The sequence below is a fragment of the Ziziphus jujuba genome, chromosome 8 (assembly GCF_031755915.1).
Source record: "Ziziphus jujuba cultivar Dongzao chromosome 8, ASM3175591v1".
NCBI classification, from domain to species: domain Eukaryota; kingdom Viridiplantae; phylum Streptophyta; class Magnoliopsida; order Rosales; family Rhamnaceae; genus Ziziphus; species Ziziphus jujuba.
Window position 1 is genome coordinate 4350531 of NC_083386.1, and position 20126 is coordinate 4370656.

The 20126-nt window shown below is 34.1% G+C and overlaps 2 protein-coding genes and 1 long non-coding RNA gene across 3 annotated transcripts; 2 read left to right on the plus strand and 1 right to left on the minus strand.

Annotated features, from left to right (window-relative positions):
- The first annotated feature begins 9523 nt into the window (after positions 1–9523).
- Positions 9524–10489, plus strand: LOC107412854 (BAHD acyltransferase At5g47980). The gene has a single exon (XM_016020678.3). It carries the CDS (start codon positions 9524–9526, stop codon positions 10487–10489), a length of 966 nt encoding a protein of 321 aa, XP_015876164.3.
- A 1854-nt stretch (positions 10490–12343) lies between these two features.
- On the plus strand, positions 12344–15043 carry LOC125421421 (uncharacterized). Its single transcript, XR_007239774.2, has 3 exons — positions 12344–13034; positions 14244–14318; positions 14633–15043. It is a non-coding gene; the product is annotated as an uncharacterized LOC125421421 (long non-coding RNA).
- Positions 15044–16307: 1264 nt separating this feature from the next.
- Positions 16308–18647, minus strand: LOC107428681 (cytochrome P450 84A1). Its single transcript, XM_016039248.3, has 2 exons — positions 17473–18647; positions 16308–16928 (listed from the first exon to the last, which is right to left on the minus strand). The coding sequence occupies exons 1-2, from the start codon at positions 18463–18465 to the stop codon at positions 16308–16310; spliced, it is 1614 nt and encodes a 537-aa protein (XP_015894734.3). The 5' UTR covers positions 18466–18647.
- Positions 18648–20126: the final 1479 nt, after the last annotated feature.

Sequence of the window (20126 nt, forward strand, 5' to 3'; positions counted from 1 at the left end):
CGGTAATTACCGAAACCCCTATGGTAATCACATTTTACCAATTTTTTGGGCCCCATAAGTCCTCTTACGTGTGTTAAATGAAAAAACATGCAACATATGGATTCTAAAATTATCCTAAGGACAGAAAATCCCAAAATTGCTTAAAAATTTCTCAAATTTGCCAAAAAATTACAATGACTGTAGACCTTCGGTAATTCCTGATTAAACCCTCGGTAAACAACATATACCCTCTGGAAAAATTACCGAAGATTTCGTCGGTAATTACCAAAACCCCAGTAGTAATCACATTTTACCAATGTTATGGCCCCCATAAGTCCCATAATGTTTGTTAAATGCAAAAACATGCAAAATATGGATTCTAAAATTATCCTAAGGAGAGAAAATCCCAAAATTGCTTAAACATTTCTCAAATTGGACAAAAAAATACGATAACTGTAGACCTTCGGTAATTCCCGATGAAACCCTCGGTAACCAACATATACCCTCTGGGATTTTCTGTCCTTAGGATAATTTTAGAATCCATATGTTGCATGGTTTTTCATTTAACACACGTAAGGGGACTTGTGGGGCCCAAAAAATTGGTAAAATGTGATTACCATAGGGGTTTCGGTAATTACCGACGAAACCTTCGGTAATTTTTCCAGAGGGTATATGTTGTTTACCGAGGGTTTAATCGGGAATTACCGAAGGTCTACAGTCATCGTAATTTTTTGGCCAATTTGAGAAATTTTTAAGCAATTTTGGGATTTTCTGTCCTTAGGATAATTTTAGAATCCATATGCTGCATGTTTTTTCATTTAACACACGTAAGAGGACTTATGGGGCCCAAAAAATTGGTAAAATGTGATTACCATAGGGGCTTCGATAATTACCGACGAAATCTTCGGTAATTTTTCTAGAGGGTATATGTTGTTTACCGAGGGTTTAATCGGGAATTACCAAAGGTCTACAGTCATCGTAATTTTTTGGCCAATTTGAGAAATTTTTAAGCAATTTTGGAATTTTCTGTCCTTAGGATAATTTTAGAATCCATATGTTGCATGGTTTTTCATTTAACACACGTAAGGGGACTTGTGGGGCTCCAAAAAATTGGTAAAATGTGATTACCATAGGGGTTTCGGTAATTACCGACAAAACCTTCGGTAATTTTTCCAAAGGGTATATGTTGTTTACCGAGGGTTTAATCAGAAATTACCGAAGGTCTACAGTCATCGTATTTTTTTGGCCAATTTGAGAAATTTTTAAGCAATTTTGGGATTTTCTCTCCTTAGGATAATTTTAGAATCCATATTTTGCATGTTTTTGCATTTAACACACATTATAGGACTTGTGGGGTCCATAACATTTGTAAAATGTGATTACCACTGGGGTTTCAGTAATTATCGATAACACCTACTATAATTTTTCCAGAGGGTATATGCTGGTTACCAAGGGTTTCATCGGGAATTACCGAAGGTCTACAGTCATCGTATTTTTTTGGCCAATTTAAGAGCTTTTTAAGAAATTTTGGGATTTTCTCTCCTTAAGATCATTTTATAATCCATATGTTGCATGTTTTTTCATTTAACACACGTAAGGGGACTTGTGGGGCCCAAAAAATTGGTAAAATATGATTACCACTGGGGTTTCAGTAATTACCGACGAAACCTTCGGTAATTTTTCCAGAGGGTATATGTTTGTTACTGAGGGTTTCATCGGGAATTACCGAAGGTCTACAGTCATCGTATTTTTTTTACCAATTTGAGAAAATTTTCAGAGATTTTGGGGTTTACTCTCCTTAGGATAATTTTAGAATCCATATGTTGCATGTTTTTTCATTTAACGCACGTAAGGGGGCTTGTCGGGCCCAAACAATTGGTAAAATGTGATTACCATAGGGGTTTCGGTAATTACCGATGACACCTATGGTAATTTTTCCAGATGGTATATGCTGGTTATCGAGGGTTTTATCGGGAATTACCGAAGGTCTACAGTCATCATATTTTTTTGGCCAATTTGAGAGCTTTTTAAGCAATTTTGGGATTTTCTCTCCTTAAGATCATTTTATAATCCATATGTTGCATGTTTTTTCATTTAACACACATAAGGGGACTTGTGGGGCCCAAAAAATTTGTAAAATGTGATTGTCATAGGGGTTTCGGTAATTACCGACGAAACCTTCGGTAATTTTTGAAGCAAAAACAAATTGAACGTTGTCATTTTTTAATGCCGTTTGATCGCTTACTTTGTCAGAATTTATCATTAATAATGCTACATTTAGCATGTTATTGGTTGGAACACACATGATTGAAGTTGTCGGATGGAACTGTGGTGATTCTTTTACGACAATGTACAAATGTCAATTACCGATGATACATCGGTCATTACCATTGGGCAGTAATATCATCCGTGCAATAGTAAGAAACATACAAACAACTGAACCAAAAACTGAACTTGGAATGATATGTTATCAAAACAATACTACAGATGAATTTGACAACAAAAGAACACATAAAGCCGACGTCTATTATGCCAAAACACATGTTACGCGGTTGAGCAACTAATTGCATTCCTGACAACATTGCATACACACGCATACCGCATAACATGGCCCCATTGTTTGAATATAGCATTGCGCGATTGATGGGCCTTCGTTTCAATGGTGCTGTTGGTTGGTAGTGCTATCAAGAGGTACGGCGGCGAAGCATGATTGGCTGCTGTGACCAACCTATTTGCACCTCCCGCATCTATATTGATGATGCTCCTCTCCTTGAGATTGAATCCTTTTCTTTCTCGGTCTTCCTAACTATTTGCCAATTTGAGGTGGAAGTACAACCTGGTTTATGACATCATCTGGAGCATGCCATTGACATTTATCTCCAAGTGGATATATGGTTTCTGAATATGCATCACGGAGTGAGTCAACTGAGTAATGCACCGAGCAAAGGAAATATAGAGAAATATGTCGATGCTTACATGCTGCAATTGCATGGACACAAGGAAATCCATCAATGTCAAATTCCTTGCATGAGCAAGTTTTTTTTTCTAAGTTAACAACTCCAACGAACATGCCATGGCCAACAACTTGAAACTCATATAAGTTCATTGGCATAACACGTAAGCCTCTGCCATTATTTGAGCGCTCCTGCATGATTTTTTCCAACCAATTAGTAACAGGAGTTTGCATTGCAGCTGCGTTAGTTCGACGTTCATACCACCACCTTTGCAAGACATCACGAATGTGATCTAGTAATGGCAAAACAGGTTTATCCCTAGCATCAATAAGCACAGAGTTCATGCTCTCTGCAACGTTAGTTGTCATTATGTTGTATCTATTGCCCGGAAAATGTGATCTAGCCAATTTTGAAGGACTTGCATCCTTGAGATATTGTACAGCTTCAATACTAACCCCTTCTAAAAGCTGCATGGCCTTATCAAAATCCTCAACAATATATGCTTTAGCTGCATCATTAAAAGTTAATATAATCGCATTGACATTGCCTTTAAACTTCTTAGCACGTAAATTTGTATCAAGATGATATGTGTAGTGGCCATGGTGATTATTAGGGAAAACTGTACGTATTGCTTTTGCAATGCTCTTGTGTCTATCCGATATAAAAGCTATATTCGGAACATCCCCAAACGCTTCTTTAAAGCTCTCAAAAAACCACGTGTAAGCAGCATCTGTCTCCCCAGGGCCTATTCCATAAGCAAGTGGATAAATTTGATTGTTCCCATCCAAACATGATGCAATATATAACAAACCTCTATATCTATTCTTCAGTGTAGTTCCATCGACAGCTACGACTCTCCGCATATGCTGAAACCCTCTAATGCTAGCTCCAAGTGCCATGAAAAAATATAAAAATCTGTTTTGATCGTCAGTTTCAATTCGAGTAAATATGCCCGGATTTTTGCTCTTCAAAACGTGACTCCATAAAGGAAGTTTTGCATATGAATCTTTTGGCGTGCCCCACAAACCTGATAGTGCAACTTCCTTAGCGGCACATGCTTTGTTGTAGCTTATGTTTACTCCGTAATTAGAGCGAATGTCATGCACAATATCTCGAGGTTTGTATTGCCTTGAAATCCCATCAAATGTTGGCTGGATGATGTCTCCGATAACTGAACTTGTTGCTTGACGATGATCCATTTTCATGATATTTAAAGAGCAAATATGCTCATCCTTGAAGGCCCTAATCATGAAGGCCTCTGTATTATCACCATGTAGTTTGGTAGCATGCATTCGCCACATGCCCTGGAACCCTAGACAAGCCCTGATCCCAGGGAAATACCACCGAACCTTCCAACGGAAAATTCGACAGCACCTCCCCTAAGGGTAGGACTTACCAAAAATTACCTGCACTGAGAACACACTTCTATAAACATCCCCTTATTCCTCCCACAATACTACAAATTGATTCCACAAATTTCAGCACTCCAAAATAAATAATAGTAATCCAGTGCATAATAAATACATAAGTGTCCAATACAGTATACAGAGCTTCATGAAGTACTACTAAGTATAGAATACAACATGGATGAAAGAAATATTACAATTTCAATAAATGAAGAACAGGGTACTTCTCGAACTAAGACAGAGATGAAGATCAAGTCCGCTCCAGATGAATACCGACAAACCTGGTACCTAGAGGAATGGAATTTAAAAATATGAGATGCTAATCATCTCAGTGAGTGACCCTATCTACTATACAATATAATACCACGGTAATAAAGTAGATAAATAATAATTAATTGGAAATAATAATTTCTCTCAAAACCCTTACAATTCTCTCAGTTGGAAAAGTTCCCCTTTTAAAACCTTTTCACAAAACCCTTTGTTCGTATTCCCCGAAAACCAAGACATCAAATAAATATCAGAAACAGTAATAATTATATTTTTAATTCCAATACAGTTCAAAATATTTATTTTAAAATCTCAGTTCTTAAAATCACTTGATGCACCCACTATATACCAGTGGCGCCAACAGTACCCAGCGTCCCAAGGTACCGCCAGACAGGAGGTTATAGAAAGAAATCGGCATACGGTCGCGTGGCATCCCACTGCGCTGCTGCTAACTGGTGTCCCGGCCATGGAGGGGCGGCCTACCCTCATCCGATGGCAACCACAGGACAACCTCATAAAATCACCTGCGCGCTACTCAAACCCACCTGCGCGCTAATCACATCCATGTGCACACTAACCATATCACATATAAACAGAACACCAGTACGTGCACGGTGCATCTAAAAATCATAAAATCCACATATTTATTTTATATATCGAAATCTCAAATTTTCCATAAACATAACGGGTTTATCCCATCCAATTGAACCCGGAAATTCTCCACAATTTCTTTATAATCAACATCATAAGTTCCATGAAAATTCAACTCCACCAACTCCCAAATCCACCAATTTAAATATTCCAATTTTTCCAATAGCATAAATATTTTTTGAAATATAATAAATTGAATCGCATAATATCCCATGGCATACTTATAAAAATTGAAGTCACCAACATAAACAAATATTTTCCTTGAAATATTTGAAAATCAAACCATGCCCAAATTAATGTTAAAACCACAAGAATTTCATATATAATTAAATTCCACAATTCTCAATACCATAAAATAATTTTCACAGGGCATAAATTTATATAATGCATATTTCCTTTAATCAAGATAATTTCACCAATAATTTTCACAATAAATCAATTAAATATTTGACACATAGAATATAATTTTCAAATATTTAAATCACACATAATATTCACCAATTTAATTCCCGAAATTAATTTGAAGGTGGGTCACTCACCTGGAGCACACAATTAAACCACGATCCACTATGGGATCAATTCCATGACTCACCGGTGCTCCTAGAACACAATTCACATACAGTCAAATAAATTAATATTTTATCCGGGTAAATAATACCCGGTACCCGGGGGGTCAAACACAAACGTTATCCAAAATTGACAAATTATATGTCTATGGAAAGCTTGTGAGATGAGGATCACATTACCAACCTCCATTCAGTTTAATTTGACCGGCGGTGGCCGGAATTTGGTCGGAAAGATTCGGCCGAATTTAAACTTGAGGGATCTCTCAAACGGTGGGGATTTTGGGCAATCTAACCCCGAAAATGGACTCAAAGGGGTCGAAAATGGTGGAATAGAGGTATGGGTCGGGCTGGGTTGGTCGAAAATGGCGAGAATCGCCGGAAAAACTTAACCTGCCGCCGCCGACTTCACCAGCCCGATCTGGGCGTGTCCGGCGGCGACTGGCCGGGAAAATTAGAGGTTGAGGTCTGTGTGTTTTTGTCTCTGTCGGGCTCGGGGAAGAAGAAGGGAAGGAAAGGAAAAGAAAAGAGAAAGGTGTTTTCCCACGTGGGGAAAAGGAAAAAAGAAAAAAAAGAAAAGAAAAAGAAAGGAAAAAGAAAATAAATAAAAAAATACTTAAATAATATTAAAGATAATATTATTACATAAAATAACAATAAAATAATTTGGTAATAAGCATGGTTGACATGTGGCATCTCAACATGGTGACACATGATCACCTTCATTAAGTCACACGTGGCATATCGTTATACGTTTAAAAAATAATATTAAAATAATACAGTATTTGAAAAACTCTACAGGTCCATAACTTTCAAACTACATGTCCAAATCGGACGTACCGCTAGTCTACGGACTCATATCGACGAACACTTTACAACCATGCATGAATCAAAGCTCAACTTTGCATGAATAAAAAGTCAACTCCGGCACCCCTTGGACAGTTTGGACCTCAACTTGTTTTGCTCATAACTTTCAAACCGTAGCTCCGTTTTCAACGTGCTACTAGTCTACGAACTCGTGCCAATGTGTACTTCGTAACGGTACCTCAGTCAACCTAGAATTCCAACCAGAACAAAAAGTCAACTTTTGGACAGTTTGGACCTCAACTTGTTTTGCTCATAACTTTCAAACCGTAGCTCCGTTTTCAACGTGCTACTAGTCTACGAACTCGTGCCAATGTGTACTTCGTAACGGTACCTCAGTCAACCTAGAATTCCAACCAGAACAAAAAGTCAACTTTTGACCCCTTCAGTCAACGATCAAAGTCAAAGTCAACAGTCAACAGTCAAAGTTGAAAATTTTCCGTTGTACGTTAGGACGGGGTGTTACACATACAACCTCATATCGGACTCTATCTGACTTCTTGACCTTGAATTCAAAATTTCTCCTTAGTGCATAAAGACTAATCTTCTTCTGTAGCGCATTCTTGCTCGCAAAGATTTGGTTGATTCGAATATAGAGAAGACCATAAAAAATTAAAAAGATGCAACACGGAGACTTTTCATTATTTCACTTTTTTTTTTTTTTAAATCATAAAAAAGAAAAAGATGCAACACGAGGACTTTACATTATTTCACTTTAATTGATGTCATGTGTTGTGAACATATATAAATATTGATCCTGGTGTAACACGATGCCCAAGTGGAAATTAATAATTAATTATTATTTTTAGTGATAATGCATGTTTTTCGTTGTATATCCAAATTAAGATATCATAACATGACGCTTTTAATTAGTTGGCTTCTTAAACAATCTTTCCGTGTGACAATGAATTTGTCAAACTTTTTTTTGCTAGCTATTAAATAAGGTTTGTTTATTTAACTGTTTGAAATTATTTTATTTTATTTTTTATTAAAAAATATTTTATTTTAAATGGTTTATAAATTTTAAAAACCTATTTATTTTAATAATGAATTTATCAAAGATAAACATATATTGACCATTGGATAAGAAAAATAAAGGTATTGATATCTTTCAAAAAGATTTATCAAATCTCTTTATACATAGAACGTACACTTCTTAACCTTCTCCCCATATAAAGATGTTGGTGTGCCCAGCTTTAGTCAGCTACCATTGGATAAGGAAAACTTTTTTTTTTCCTTTTTTTCATTTCTTTTCTTTTAGTTGTTAGAGCTCTATGAAAGAATAGCTCTTATTTGGTATGATTTCTAATAAAATTGTTTCTGGCTTTTGAAATTTAAATTTAACTTTTAAAAGTGTTTAGATAGTTTTTTAAAAAAGTTTTAGATAAAACCTGCAATGTATCATATTATATCGTATTTGTTTCATATTATGTTTGTATCAAACTTCTTTCATTCAATCCCAATCTATTAAGCTTTAATGTTAAAATAAATAATTCTAAACATATTGGTTAAATGTTTGTGTATCTTGTAATAAGATTAGTAACATGTTAAACTCAATTAAATATATATATATATATATATATATATATATGTATATATAAGAAAAACTTTTTTAAATGAATATAATTAATACAAAATTATATTTAATTAATCGTTAATAGTACAAAAAAGTAATAAAAGCATAAATTATGTTTACAAAATTAAATATAAAAATAGAAGAATTAAAATATAACATGTAAAAAACTAATATTGACAAGTAATAAATACTTAATAAGTATGATATATATTTCGAAAGTACTCTTTTCAATGTGTTAACGGATTGTTGTATTTTATTATTAATAATCTGTTAACTAATATGTTTTTATTATATTAGTACTGTTATGGACTTGACAGTTAAGCAAACTCGAATATTAATAATTTCGTACAAATTCATGTCTTGTTATCTTTTTATGGTTATTTTATAGTTTCAAACCTTAAAAAGAACTTGTAATTGTAATCAATGAAATATGGCTTATCAAAAAGTCCTATTTTAGAAGTTAAAGTTCTAAAGAAGCTGAAGCTTTGAAAACCTAAAGCAAAGGGTATCTCAAATTGGACCTCATGTATGTATTAAAACACACCATGTGATAGCGAAGAAAACACGTGGCCCACGCCACCTATAAAACAGAAATAAAATAGAGCGCCATTAGGGTCTACCTCTCAAATTATAATTCGTCCTTAATTATTTCGTAATTCTTAATTAACGTATTCTAATAACATTTAATTACTGTATTTTATAGGAACTAATCAGAAATCATACTTCATATATAGAGAAATGAAAATATATAATACATGGCAGGGGTAAGAAAGGAGAGCCTCATTTGGAGGCCAATTATTGTCCTTCATTTCTATAAAGCTAGCCTTCCTTCCTGCTATCAAATTGAGATTTTTAGAGGAAAGAAAAATGAAGATTGAGATTATTAGAAGAGAAATCATAAAACCATCCACACCAACTCCCAATGACTTTAAAAAATTCAACCTCTCTCTTTTGAATCAGCTTGCCCCTCCAGTTTACACTTCCTTGCTCCTTTTCTACCCTAGAAATAATAACGATCATCTAACAACCTACCAAATACACCAACAGCTTAAAAAATCCGTATCTAAAACCCTAACTCGCTTCTTCCCTCTTGCCGGAAGAATCGAAAGTAGCTTCTCCATCGAATGCCATGACTATGGAGCTCATTATACCGAAGCTCGAATTCACTACACCACACTTTTCAGCTTTCTACAACAACCTCTTGATCTTGAAAAAATACAACTATTCCTTCCTATCGAATCCAACTCTCCAAAAGCAGTCTCAATGCCTCTTTTGCTTGTTCAACTCACATCTTTCGAATGTGGTGGAGTCGCACTAGGAATGTGCATGTCACACAAGTTGGCAGACGCAGCCATGATGTTCATGTTCGTCCGGGATTGGGCGGCGATTACGCTTGGCAATCCTCCGGAACAACTTCCCGTCATCAATTTCAATGCAGCTTCATACTTCCCGGTGAAAGATCCAGCATCATTCCAGCTTCCTGCCTTGATATTCAAAAGGGCAAAGTGTGTTACGAAGAGGTATTTGTTCGACGCAAAGAAGATTGCCTCTCTTAAGGCCAAAGCCTCCAGTGTTTCAGTTCAGAAACCAACACGAACCGAAGCTATTACAGCCCTCATATGGAGATGCGCCATGAATGCATCATCAAGATTAAACAAAGGGGTAGCAAAGCACTCGGTGATGCACCATTTTGTGAATTTACGCAGAATAGTAGAGCCGCCCATCTCAGGAAACACTTTGGGAAGCCTTGTGCTCTATTTTTCCACACATGCCGACCAGAGTAAAATAGAGCTGCAAGATTTGGTGGCCGAGTTCAGGAAAGGAATGAAAGAATTCCGGGGAAGAGAAGCGAAAAGAATTGGAGGGGATGAGGCAGTCAAAGTGGTTTATGAGAAAAGAAAAGAGAGAAGAGAGTTGATGAATAAAGATGATACAAACCTGTTTTCATGTACAAGTTTATGTAGCTTTAACTTCTACGATCACGCCGATTTTGGTTTGGGGAAGCCAATATGGATGACTGTTGATTCAGGTGCTTCCCTCAACAACAACATCATCTTGTCAAACATGAGAGAAGGTTATGGGGTAGAGGCTTGGGTGACTCTGAGTGAAAAAGAAATGGCAATTTTTGAAGCTGATCCTGAGCTTCTTTCATTTGCATCATCAAATCCAAGTGTGTTGGTATTGATGGATAATAATCAACACCACCATAGCAGCCTCTCTAGGCTCTAGAGTATGTTTTATCCAAGTATGACAAAGAGATTGGAAATGCGGAGTTTATGTGTGCCATTTACCATCTCAAAAGGGGCTTACAGCTATAATAAGGTTTATTTGTCAGGGTTTTATGGTGGTTGTTTGAGCAATGAAAGAATAATCAATACTTTTAAGGCGTCTGGAAAATTCTAAGTCAACAATAGCTGACTTTGTAATTAAACCTATGTGGAAAGGAAATAAAAACTTCGTATTCATTTTTTTAATCTCTTATTGAGCTTTAATTTATCATTTAACTCTTTCGTTTTATTGGCTCAATCCTAGTAAGGTTGACATCAAAAAGAAGGAAAAAAAATAAAAAAATAAAAAAAATAAAAAAGAAGGAAAAAAGACGCTTGTGATTTTTAAATTTACAATTTATGCTAAGTAAGGTTTTAACAAAGAGTAGTGAAAGAGGTTGTTAATTATGATGTACTCTTCAAAAAGATAGTTATTTTATTATTATACTACTGAACCTTTTTTACCGTTTCTTTTTTTAAACTTGTTTGGATAAGAAAAGAAGCCAACTTTACGTAATTAATTAGGCATATTATTGAAATCAGAGGCGTCCTCAATTTTAAACTCCTCCAGAGGACAGAGGAGGGAAGTCAATAATTAATGTTAAAAAACAAGATGCTAGATTTAAGCACATAAACTACTAACTTAATTTCTCATGGAATGATTTTTCTCAAAAAAAAAAATTATGAATAATTAAAAATCTTAACTTAGTTTTTTGCATTCCTTTGGTTAAAAAAATCTAGCAAGTTTCCTTGAATGTCAAATCAAAACCATTTAATTTCTCATGGATTACCTTATTCAAATTCTCTAGCATACGGAATCATTAAGATGGTTTACCCAATCACCAATTTCACCTTTTGTAAAATTTCTTTTTTAAAAATAATATGGTATAAACTTTCCATGCTTGTTATAATCCAATTCCTTCAAATTTCCAAAACTACAAAGCTTTAATATTTCTTCAACAATCCCTTGCCTCTATCCCTCAGAAGATGTAAAACTCTATGAACTCTACAAGCTTATTCGCTTGATTCAATGTGTCTTTTTTAGCTCCTCATACTTCAAAAACAACACTTTCTATGCATTTTCTTTAATCTCCTTATGATAACCAAGCATATTGCACTACAACAAAAATTAGTTTTAACAACATTTGATGACAACATGTATTAAAAAAAAATTGTCAACTGTATCTTTTAACAACACTCTTTTTAGATATGTGTCTAATATAAATGTATTTTGTCTTTGACAACATAATTTAGAAAGCATGTTGTTAAAGATACAATATAAAAACAAACAAAAACACGTTGTTAAAAATTTAATACCACCACAAACATCTCTATGTTGTTAAATCCATGTTAAAAGCTTCGTACAACCACAAATATATGCAAGTTGTCAAAAGTTAATTAATTGACAATTTATTGTCAAAAATCTAATTAAATAGACTTGTTTAATTTATGTCTCATCAAAAGTGATATTAATAAATTTTATCAAATAAAATTAATAAGATACATTGCTATTTTTTGGTTTACCGAGCAATGAAGACCTGCAACTAGGAACGGCGTGCAATGCCAACAAGCTGAGCTCACGGATCGGTAAATACGTTACTAAATGAACAAAAAATAGAGATATATATAAATATATATTATTTTAATACAATACTTTTTTCTGGTAATAAAATACAAGACTTTTACTCACAAGCTCATTATACTTTGAAATGAGACTTCGGTTACAAAACAGAACCCATTACCAAATATGCTTGATTTATATTTTATAATTTATTAAATTCAATAGCTTTAGCTCAGTGGCGGTACCAATAAAAATATAGTTTCTCTCTCTCTCTCTCTCTCTCACGTGTCCTCTCCCCCATGGCCATAGTGTTCTAATTTACCTCTTTCTACAGAAACGTCCATTGCCGGCTGTCAAACGTCATTGGAAGTCTATCGTCTTTTTCAATTAGATTAGACATGGGATTGCTGTGGCGACCATCGTCATTTTGGCCGGAGCTACAATGGCAGCCATCACCGGCTCTGGCGATCGATCCAAAACGTTGAGGTCGACACTGCTCATCCGTGACTTCATCATAGTCGTCGGTATTGCATTTTGTGACATTTCCTAGAAAATGTGTTAACTTTCGGCTTTGGGTTTTTAAGAAATTGTGTTCTTGTCTTTGTTTTAAATTCAACAATAGAGGTTTTAACTTTAGCTTTTCTTTCTTGTTGAAGATTGAGACTTGCAAATGAGTGCTAATTTTGTGAATTGATTTCACCTGGAGGCTGAGTTTGAATTTCCCAATTATTCATTGCATTTATTGCGCCTTTTCTGCCTTTTTCATGTCTATTATTATGCTAGTTCTTGGAATCTTTATGTGGAGTTGTGTTTCTAGTTGAATTCATTTATCTCTTACTTGTCTTCTTCTGAGCAGCCTTACATTGAATTGACAAATAGCTAAGGCACTGGTAAGATTACAGAATTAGAGACTTATATTCAGACAAACAAGCAGAAGTTTGAACGTGTAAGTTCATTAAAAAAATGCTTAATACTTCTCTATTTGTTTCTTGAATAATTAGCATGAGATGTGAGCAAACGATATTTGAGTGCAATTTGATTCTCTGAGTGATAGTGTGCTTTAGTATGGGTTTTTGTTAAACTGCAGTCGAAGTTTCTTATAATTGTCTGATGAGTGTATTTGCATATTCCATCAAATGTTCAAATGTGCTGGATGTCACTGCGGATGAGAAGTGATTGCTAATTGAAGGCTTTTAATTGGAGAGACAGAGAAATTGAGTACGTAGATGGGAAAATGTTAATGATAATAACCATAGTTTGATTAATGCCATGGCTTTTGATTGGAAAATATAGTTTTTCTTTATTGCCATATTATAGTACTTTGACCATATTAGGTTTTCTAATGAATTTCTTAACTGAAATCATTTTTGCGTCAAATGGCGACCTACATGTGGTGTTGTAAAGTGGTTCACAATAAAACAAAAAGAATCCAAGTGTGTATCATAATTCAATATGATTTCTTATTTCTTTTTGAAGAATAATGGCTAAAGTATGAACTTCCATTTGGATGACTTTTTTCAGACATGGTTTGTAATTGTGAACGATTCTTGTCACCGCTCCAAAATTTATTGTAAAAGAAGTCACTGTCACAAGGCATTAGCTTTTGGTTCTTGTTTCTAATAATGTGTAGTGGAGGTGGACTATAAACTTGGAATTGTCAGTTTGGTATTTTCGATGTTGGTTGTAGATTTTTGAGTGGTGATATGAATTACATATTTGTGCAAAATAAATTGATCAGTAAACGAGTGAGACTATATGCTGCTTCTTAAAGGAAATTTGATATGCAAGTGAGACTGAGGGAACTGTTTGCAATGATTAAGCAATTTCTTGGATATTGTACAATGTATGGATGATCTTTTGTTTTAAGGCTTTTCTATACCAAATTTTTGCCTCTAGTGGGATCATTACAAAGATGTCCTAAGGCCATCGAGTCATGGACAGCTAAAGTTGATATTCAGAAATTCAAAACTGTCTCATTTAATGGTCATAAAATTTATCTTCTGCTGTTAGTTGTAATGATGGCTTTTATTTCTTTAATTTTGCATGCAAGTTGAATGTCCTGTTTATATCTTATTTATAAGAAAACCATTTACTTTAATAAGACCACCATAAAATATTCTAGTAGTTTTATGTATTTGTTTAAATCCATTTGCAGTGCTTCCATTTAACTTCCATTTTGGTTTAATTTTTTGGCCGTCATGATGGATAAAGAATGGGTGCATATATCAAGGTTAGTTTTTTATATTTTTGGTTCTTTATATTTCTTTTATTATCTTATGAACTAATGATAGTTCGTTTTGATTAATCAAGTCTTTAGCCTATTTTCATGTGCTATATAGTGCTGTCACAATGATTCAAGTATTACTTTCGCCTCTGCATAGTTGGTTTTGAATAATCAAGTCTTTAGCCTATTTTCATGTGCTATATGGTGCTGTCACGATGATTCTAGTATTACTTTTGCCTCTGCATGATTCAAGTATTACTTCTGCCTCTGCATGATTCAAAACTGCATAAAAATATTACTTCTGCCTCTGCCTGTAGCAGGAAACCGAGAAAATGAATCTCAGAATAGCATAGTACTTCTGCCTCTGCCTGTAGCAGGAAACCGAGAAAATGAATCTCAGAATAGCATAGTACTTCTGCCTCTGCCTATTTTTCTCAAAATATTAATTCTGCCTCTATATGCAGCAAAAAAAAAAAAGTATGTGAATATGTGGTGATGTTTTGATGACAAAGCTGTTGAGCTTAAAGCTAAGTTGACAAGGCATTGGAGAGTGAAAATGTTGAAGATGGAGATTGAAGATCGAAGATTACCAACAGTGAATGTGAAATTAAATACTGTTGATTTCAGCTGTGAATTGGAGCCTCAGTAGTAGTATTAATCCTTGTTATAGAACGATTAACTGACTACAATTACCAACTCATAGAAATGCTTTCCTAATAATGTAATTTCTTGTGGATTACCTTGTGAATTCTTTGATTTGAAGTATAGATTTTGCAGTTGGAAAATAACTATTTTATTTTAATTATATTATTGGAATCAATTACAGTTATATATTGACATTTGAGCTTCGTGTTTCTAACAACATGCACAATAATGTTGTTAAAAGAATATACAATATTCAACTTATCTTGTTCAGTAATGTATGGACAACATACATTTAGCTATTTACCAACAAATAATGGGATCCCATTAATCACTAATTACTAATTCTTTTATACGAGATAAAGTATGTTATCCAAAATAAACTTGCTAATTGATCGATTGCCGAAATCCGTACATGCTCACGTCCTTTCATGACAAAATTAACTTCGTTAAAAGAATAAATTTTTTATTTTTATTTTATATTTATGATTTTTTATTTAGAACATTTATATTTTACTTAATTAAAATTTCAAAAAAATAAAATATTTTTGGATATAAAATGAGATAAAAAATAAAATTGAAATTTTTTGTTCTAATAAAAAAATTTTATTACACCAAAAATTAAATAAAATAATTTTATTAGACCAAAAATTAATAATAATTTTTATACCCAAACCATAAAAAAAAATTAGACAAATAAAGAAATAGAAATTAGATAAAAATAAGAATAAAAATAAATTGAAAATTTTGATCTAATAAAAAAATTTATTAAACCAAAGTTAAATAAAATAATTTTATTAGATCAAAAATTAAAAATAATCTTATATGCCTAAATCATAAACAATAAACCAAAATTACAAAAATAAAAATAAAAATAAAATTTACAATATTTTTTTTACGACCAAATCATAAAAAAATAAAATAAAATAAAAGTTCGACCAAAGATTAGACAAGCATAAAAATAAAAATAAAAATAAAATAGATTTTAAATTTTTCACTTTTTTATTTTGGTCAAATAAAAATAAATTTATTACTATCATTTTATTTTTATTATTTTTAAATTCTTATCTTTTTAAGCTAAAGTAATTCATTTTATTTTTAGTCTTTCTATGATTATTCATTTTTTGTACAGTCAAGTGATTCGTAGGTGAGTATTAATAGATATATCATCTTTTTTTTTTTTTTAAAACCAAAATTTAAAAAAATCATAAAATTAAATTTTATTTTTATTTTTATTTAATTTTTTATCTAATTTTTTTCATTTTGAACTAATTCTTTTAGGGCTTGGACATAAAAAAAATTTATTAATTTTTGTCTAATAAAATTATTTTATTTTAAATTTGGATAATTTCGTCACAGACGACAAAACACACGTTTGGTGGGCACGGCGACGAGTCGACTCGCCCTGGGAGCAGTGAGTCCAAACGTATCGTTCATGTCGAGCTCACTCGGTTCCATCCCCTGCGGCAACTCCCACCTAAAACAATGGAGGAGATGTCCAACCGCCATTTCCACTGTGAAGAGCCCAAGTTGCATTCCGGGACAAGACCTCCGGCCCGACCCGAACGGTATGTACTCGAAGTTGCTTCCCTTGAAGTCCGACACACCATGTTTGAGAAACCTCGATGGCTTAAATCTCTCAGCCTCATCCCAGAAGTCATCATCCCTCCCAATTGCCCATACATTGATCATTACTCTAGATTTCTTAGGAATGAAGAAACCGCCGACCTCAGAGTCGTCGGAGGTCTCATGGGGGAGTAAAGGGATGGGAGGGTGGAGTCGGAGAGCCTCTTTGATAACACATCTCAGGTAAGTCAGCTTCTCAAAGTCAGCCTCTTCAAGTCTCCGATCAAGGCCCACTATGTCGGTAAGCTCTTGTTGCACCTTCTTTAGCTCATCTGGGCTTCTCATAAGCTCTGATATTGTCCACTCAATAACCGATGCTACAGTTTCTGTCCCACCAAACATCACATCCTGCACATAATTCCATATACATGTAATACGTATGTGTTTATGTATATTCTACTCATCTTCAACTTTTTAAACTGAAGATATTTTTAACATGACTAATTTCATGACTTTATAAGTCCACCATGTAGCTTAACTGTATGTGTGTATATATATACATATATATCGTGAACTATTAATTATGCATTTTTATTAACAAATTTGACAAAATTAAGTTTACATAACTGATGTAATTAATTATATTAGTAAAATCTTTTATTATGTTTTATTTCATTTTTGATTGACTTGTATGTTTAATTTGGCCAAATCTACTATATAAAATTGCATAATTAAAAACATATGAAAAAAAAAAAAAGAATAGTTCAGAAGGTATTTAACCCTATCAAGATATAATTTAATAAAGCGTAGATACTCCATTATATGCAATTTCTTTTGGCCGAGGTACCCCCACTAGTAGGACATGCATCTATACTTTAATTCATAACTATACATATATACATAGAGAGAGAAGAACGATATATGGATGATGATGGTTTAAATGCATGCATACCATGATGATGGCTTTGATGTTATCTTTGGTGAGTTTGATGGAGTTTTGCAAACCGTCAACAGAATAATCCTTTACTCGTTTTGCATTATTAATACCTTCACGAGAATAAAAAGCAAGCAAACTGTCCACCATATCACGATGATCTGCCTCACCACCGTGGACGTTGACCCTATCATCTTCCTTCTTTAGCATGTGATCGTCGATGATCTTGTCGATGAAACAATCCAACGACCGACGAGCCTTGGCGAGTCTACCGTTGAGTCTCTGCGGGTCTATCCATCTCAGCCACGGAATAAAGTCGGCGATGTTGAAAACTCCATAGAGTTTTGAGAACTCCTGCAGTATCTGAACGAACTCTTCCTGTCCTTCCATGGCACTTGTTCCGAAAGCCGCCTTGTAAATAATACCTGTCGTCAGACAAAATATCAACTCTCCGACATTGACTGCACTGCCAGTGTTAGCAGATACCATTCTCACCACCAAGTCGACTTGCTCTCGGACCGAGTCCCAAGACTCGGCTCGTCTGCGGCTGAACAGCTTCATAACGCAGAGCTTTCGCATTTGGCGCCAGAATGGGCCGTAGTTTGCGAAAACGAGATCGGCTCGATTGTAGGTGAGATACGATGTTGCTATGTTGGCCGGACGGTTTGAGAAAACGTCGTCGTGAACTTGAAGAACTTGACGGGCCATTTCTGGTGACGAAACAACTATCACGTGCTGAAACCCCATTCGGAGATGAAAGATACCGCCGTATTCTTTAGCGAGTTTGGTGAGTCCCTGGTGTGTTAGGTCCGTCACTGGCGTCGTCAGCATGTTGCCGATCATCGGCAACCCTTTTGGTCCTGGCGGCAATGGTAACCTTCTCCTTAACTGGAAATGTAGAGCCAACACAAATAGTGTTATTATTGGGGCGATGAACAAAAACATGGCCACGGGAGTCAAAGGTTGCAAAGCTTGTATGAGTTCAGCTTCCATGCCTACACACACACACATAAAATTTTATGGTTACAAATTGGATAACGTAACCAATTTTCTCTGAAATATGCAAGTGGCTGAGTACGCCCTAATTATTGTAGGGATGTAGGCCTGTTTGTGTACAACAACAGAAACTGTATATGTGTTTTTGTAGTGGTTTGTTTCTGCCCACCTCCTCTCGTGAACCTGTGATCCGGTCGTAACCCACCCACTTGACCACATGAACTAGAAGGTTGGGGCAAACTGTATATGTGTTTGTGATAACGGCGTGTTTGCTTGGAAATATTATTATTTTGGAATCTAGGACACACGTGATACACGTTATCACTAATATCTTTTTTTTACAAGGGGCATGTGTCATTATTAATAATTTATATCTTTTTCGTTTTGCTATATCTTTATATATAACAATTAACTTGGTATTGAAGAATATAATTTTTACTCACCAAAGTAATTAACAAAGCAATTAACAATGACGGACCTCTATCATAAGATAAGATAAAATAAAAAGGCAAATGATCCGTATCCACTTGTTAAAATCTTTTTTCAGTCACTAAAATCAATTCCATTAGGGTCACATATTATCCATAATATGATTGAGTGAAAGCGACTGGACTGTCTGAAAGAGAGCTTGGCTTTTGATTAAAACTTTTACTTTAGTTGTTTATAATTGTTAATTTCCTGGTCTAGCAATTCGTGAATCATATGTTGTCACACTATATGGCTATATATGCTTTCCAACGCCATGGACCGAAGGGCTTTCAAGTGAATAGTTTTCACCTTTTTTTTTTTTTTTTAATGAATATGATAGTTTCACTTTTAGGTCATAATGCATTAGGTAGAGAGGAAAAGTATAAAAATAAAAAAGTTAACTTCAGTTTGATATTTTGACTTTTAAAATTTTACAATTTAGGATTTCAATTTTTAAAAGAAATGATTAGGTTTTTAATTTTTTAATTATTGCATATTAATCCAATTCCAATTTGATCAAACAAATCGATAACAATTTTATTCACCAAAAATATATTGATCTTCTTCTTTACAAACTCCACTGCAAGTTTTTGAATAGAATTATTATCAATTTATTAAGCCAAATTGGAAACCAAATTAAAATTTTAATTAATCTGAAATAAATTGAACAATTAAAAGCCTTAAATTGTTGCTTTTGAAAATAGAGGACCAATCCATCACCGACATCATTAGCATGTTTCCGATTATCGCCAAAACTTTTGGCCTCGGCGGCAACGGTAACCTAATCCTTAACCAGAAATGTAGAGCCCAGAAAAATATGTTATTATTGGGGCAATGAACAAAACGGTAGCCATGGGTGTCAAAGGTTCCAGAGCTAGTATGAGTTCAGTATCCATGCCTGATGGATATATATTAATATATTATATAATTTTATTCTCTTAATCTAAGTGGCAATGCTAGAAGAATGGACTTATACATATATAATGTTTAAATGACGTGTTATTCTTTTTTCACCCACACAGTGACAGGGGCTATCAGACTAATCCACTCTGTAACCTAAAAATAAAAATTACACACACACACACACACACATAGTGTTACTACAATATGCGTACCAAGCCTTATGTAATGGTAGGCATACCCAATCTATGTAATTTTTTAGTAATATTCAATGTATTCAATGTATTATATGTAATATATTTATTATA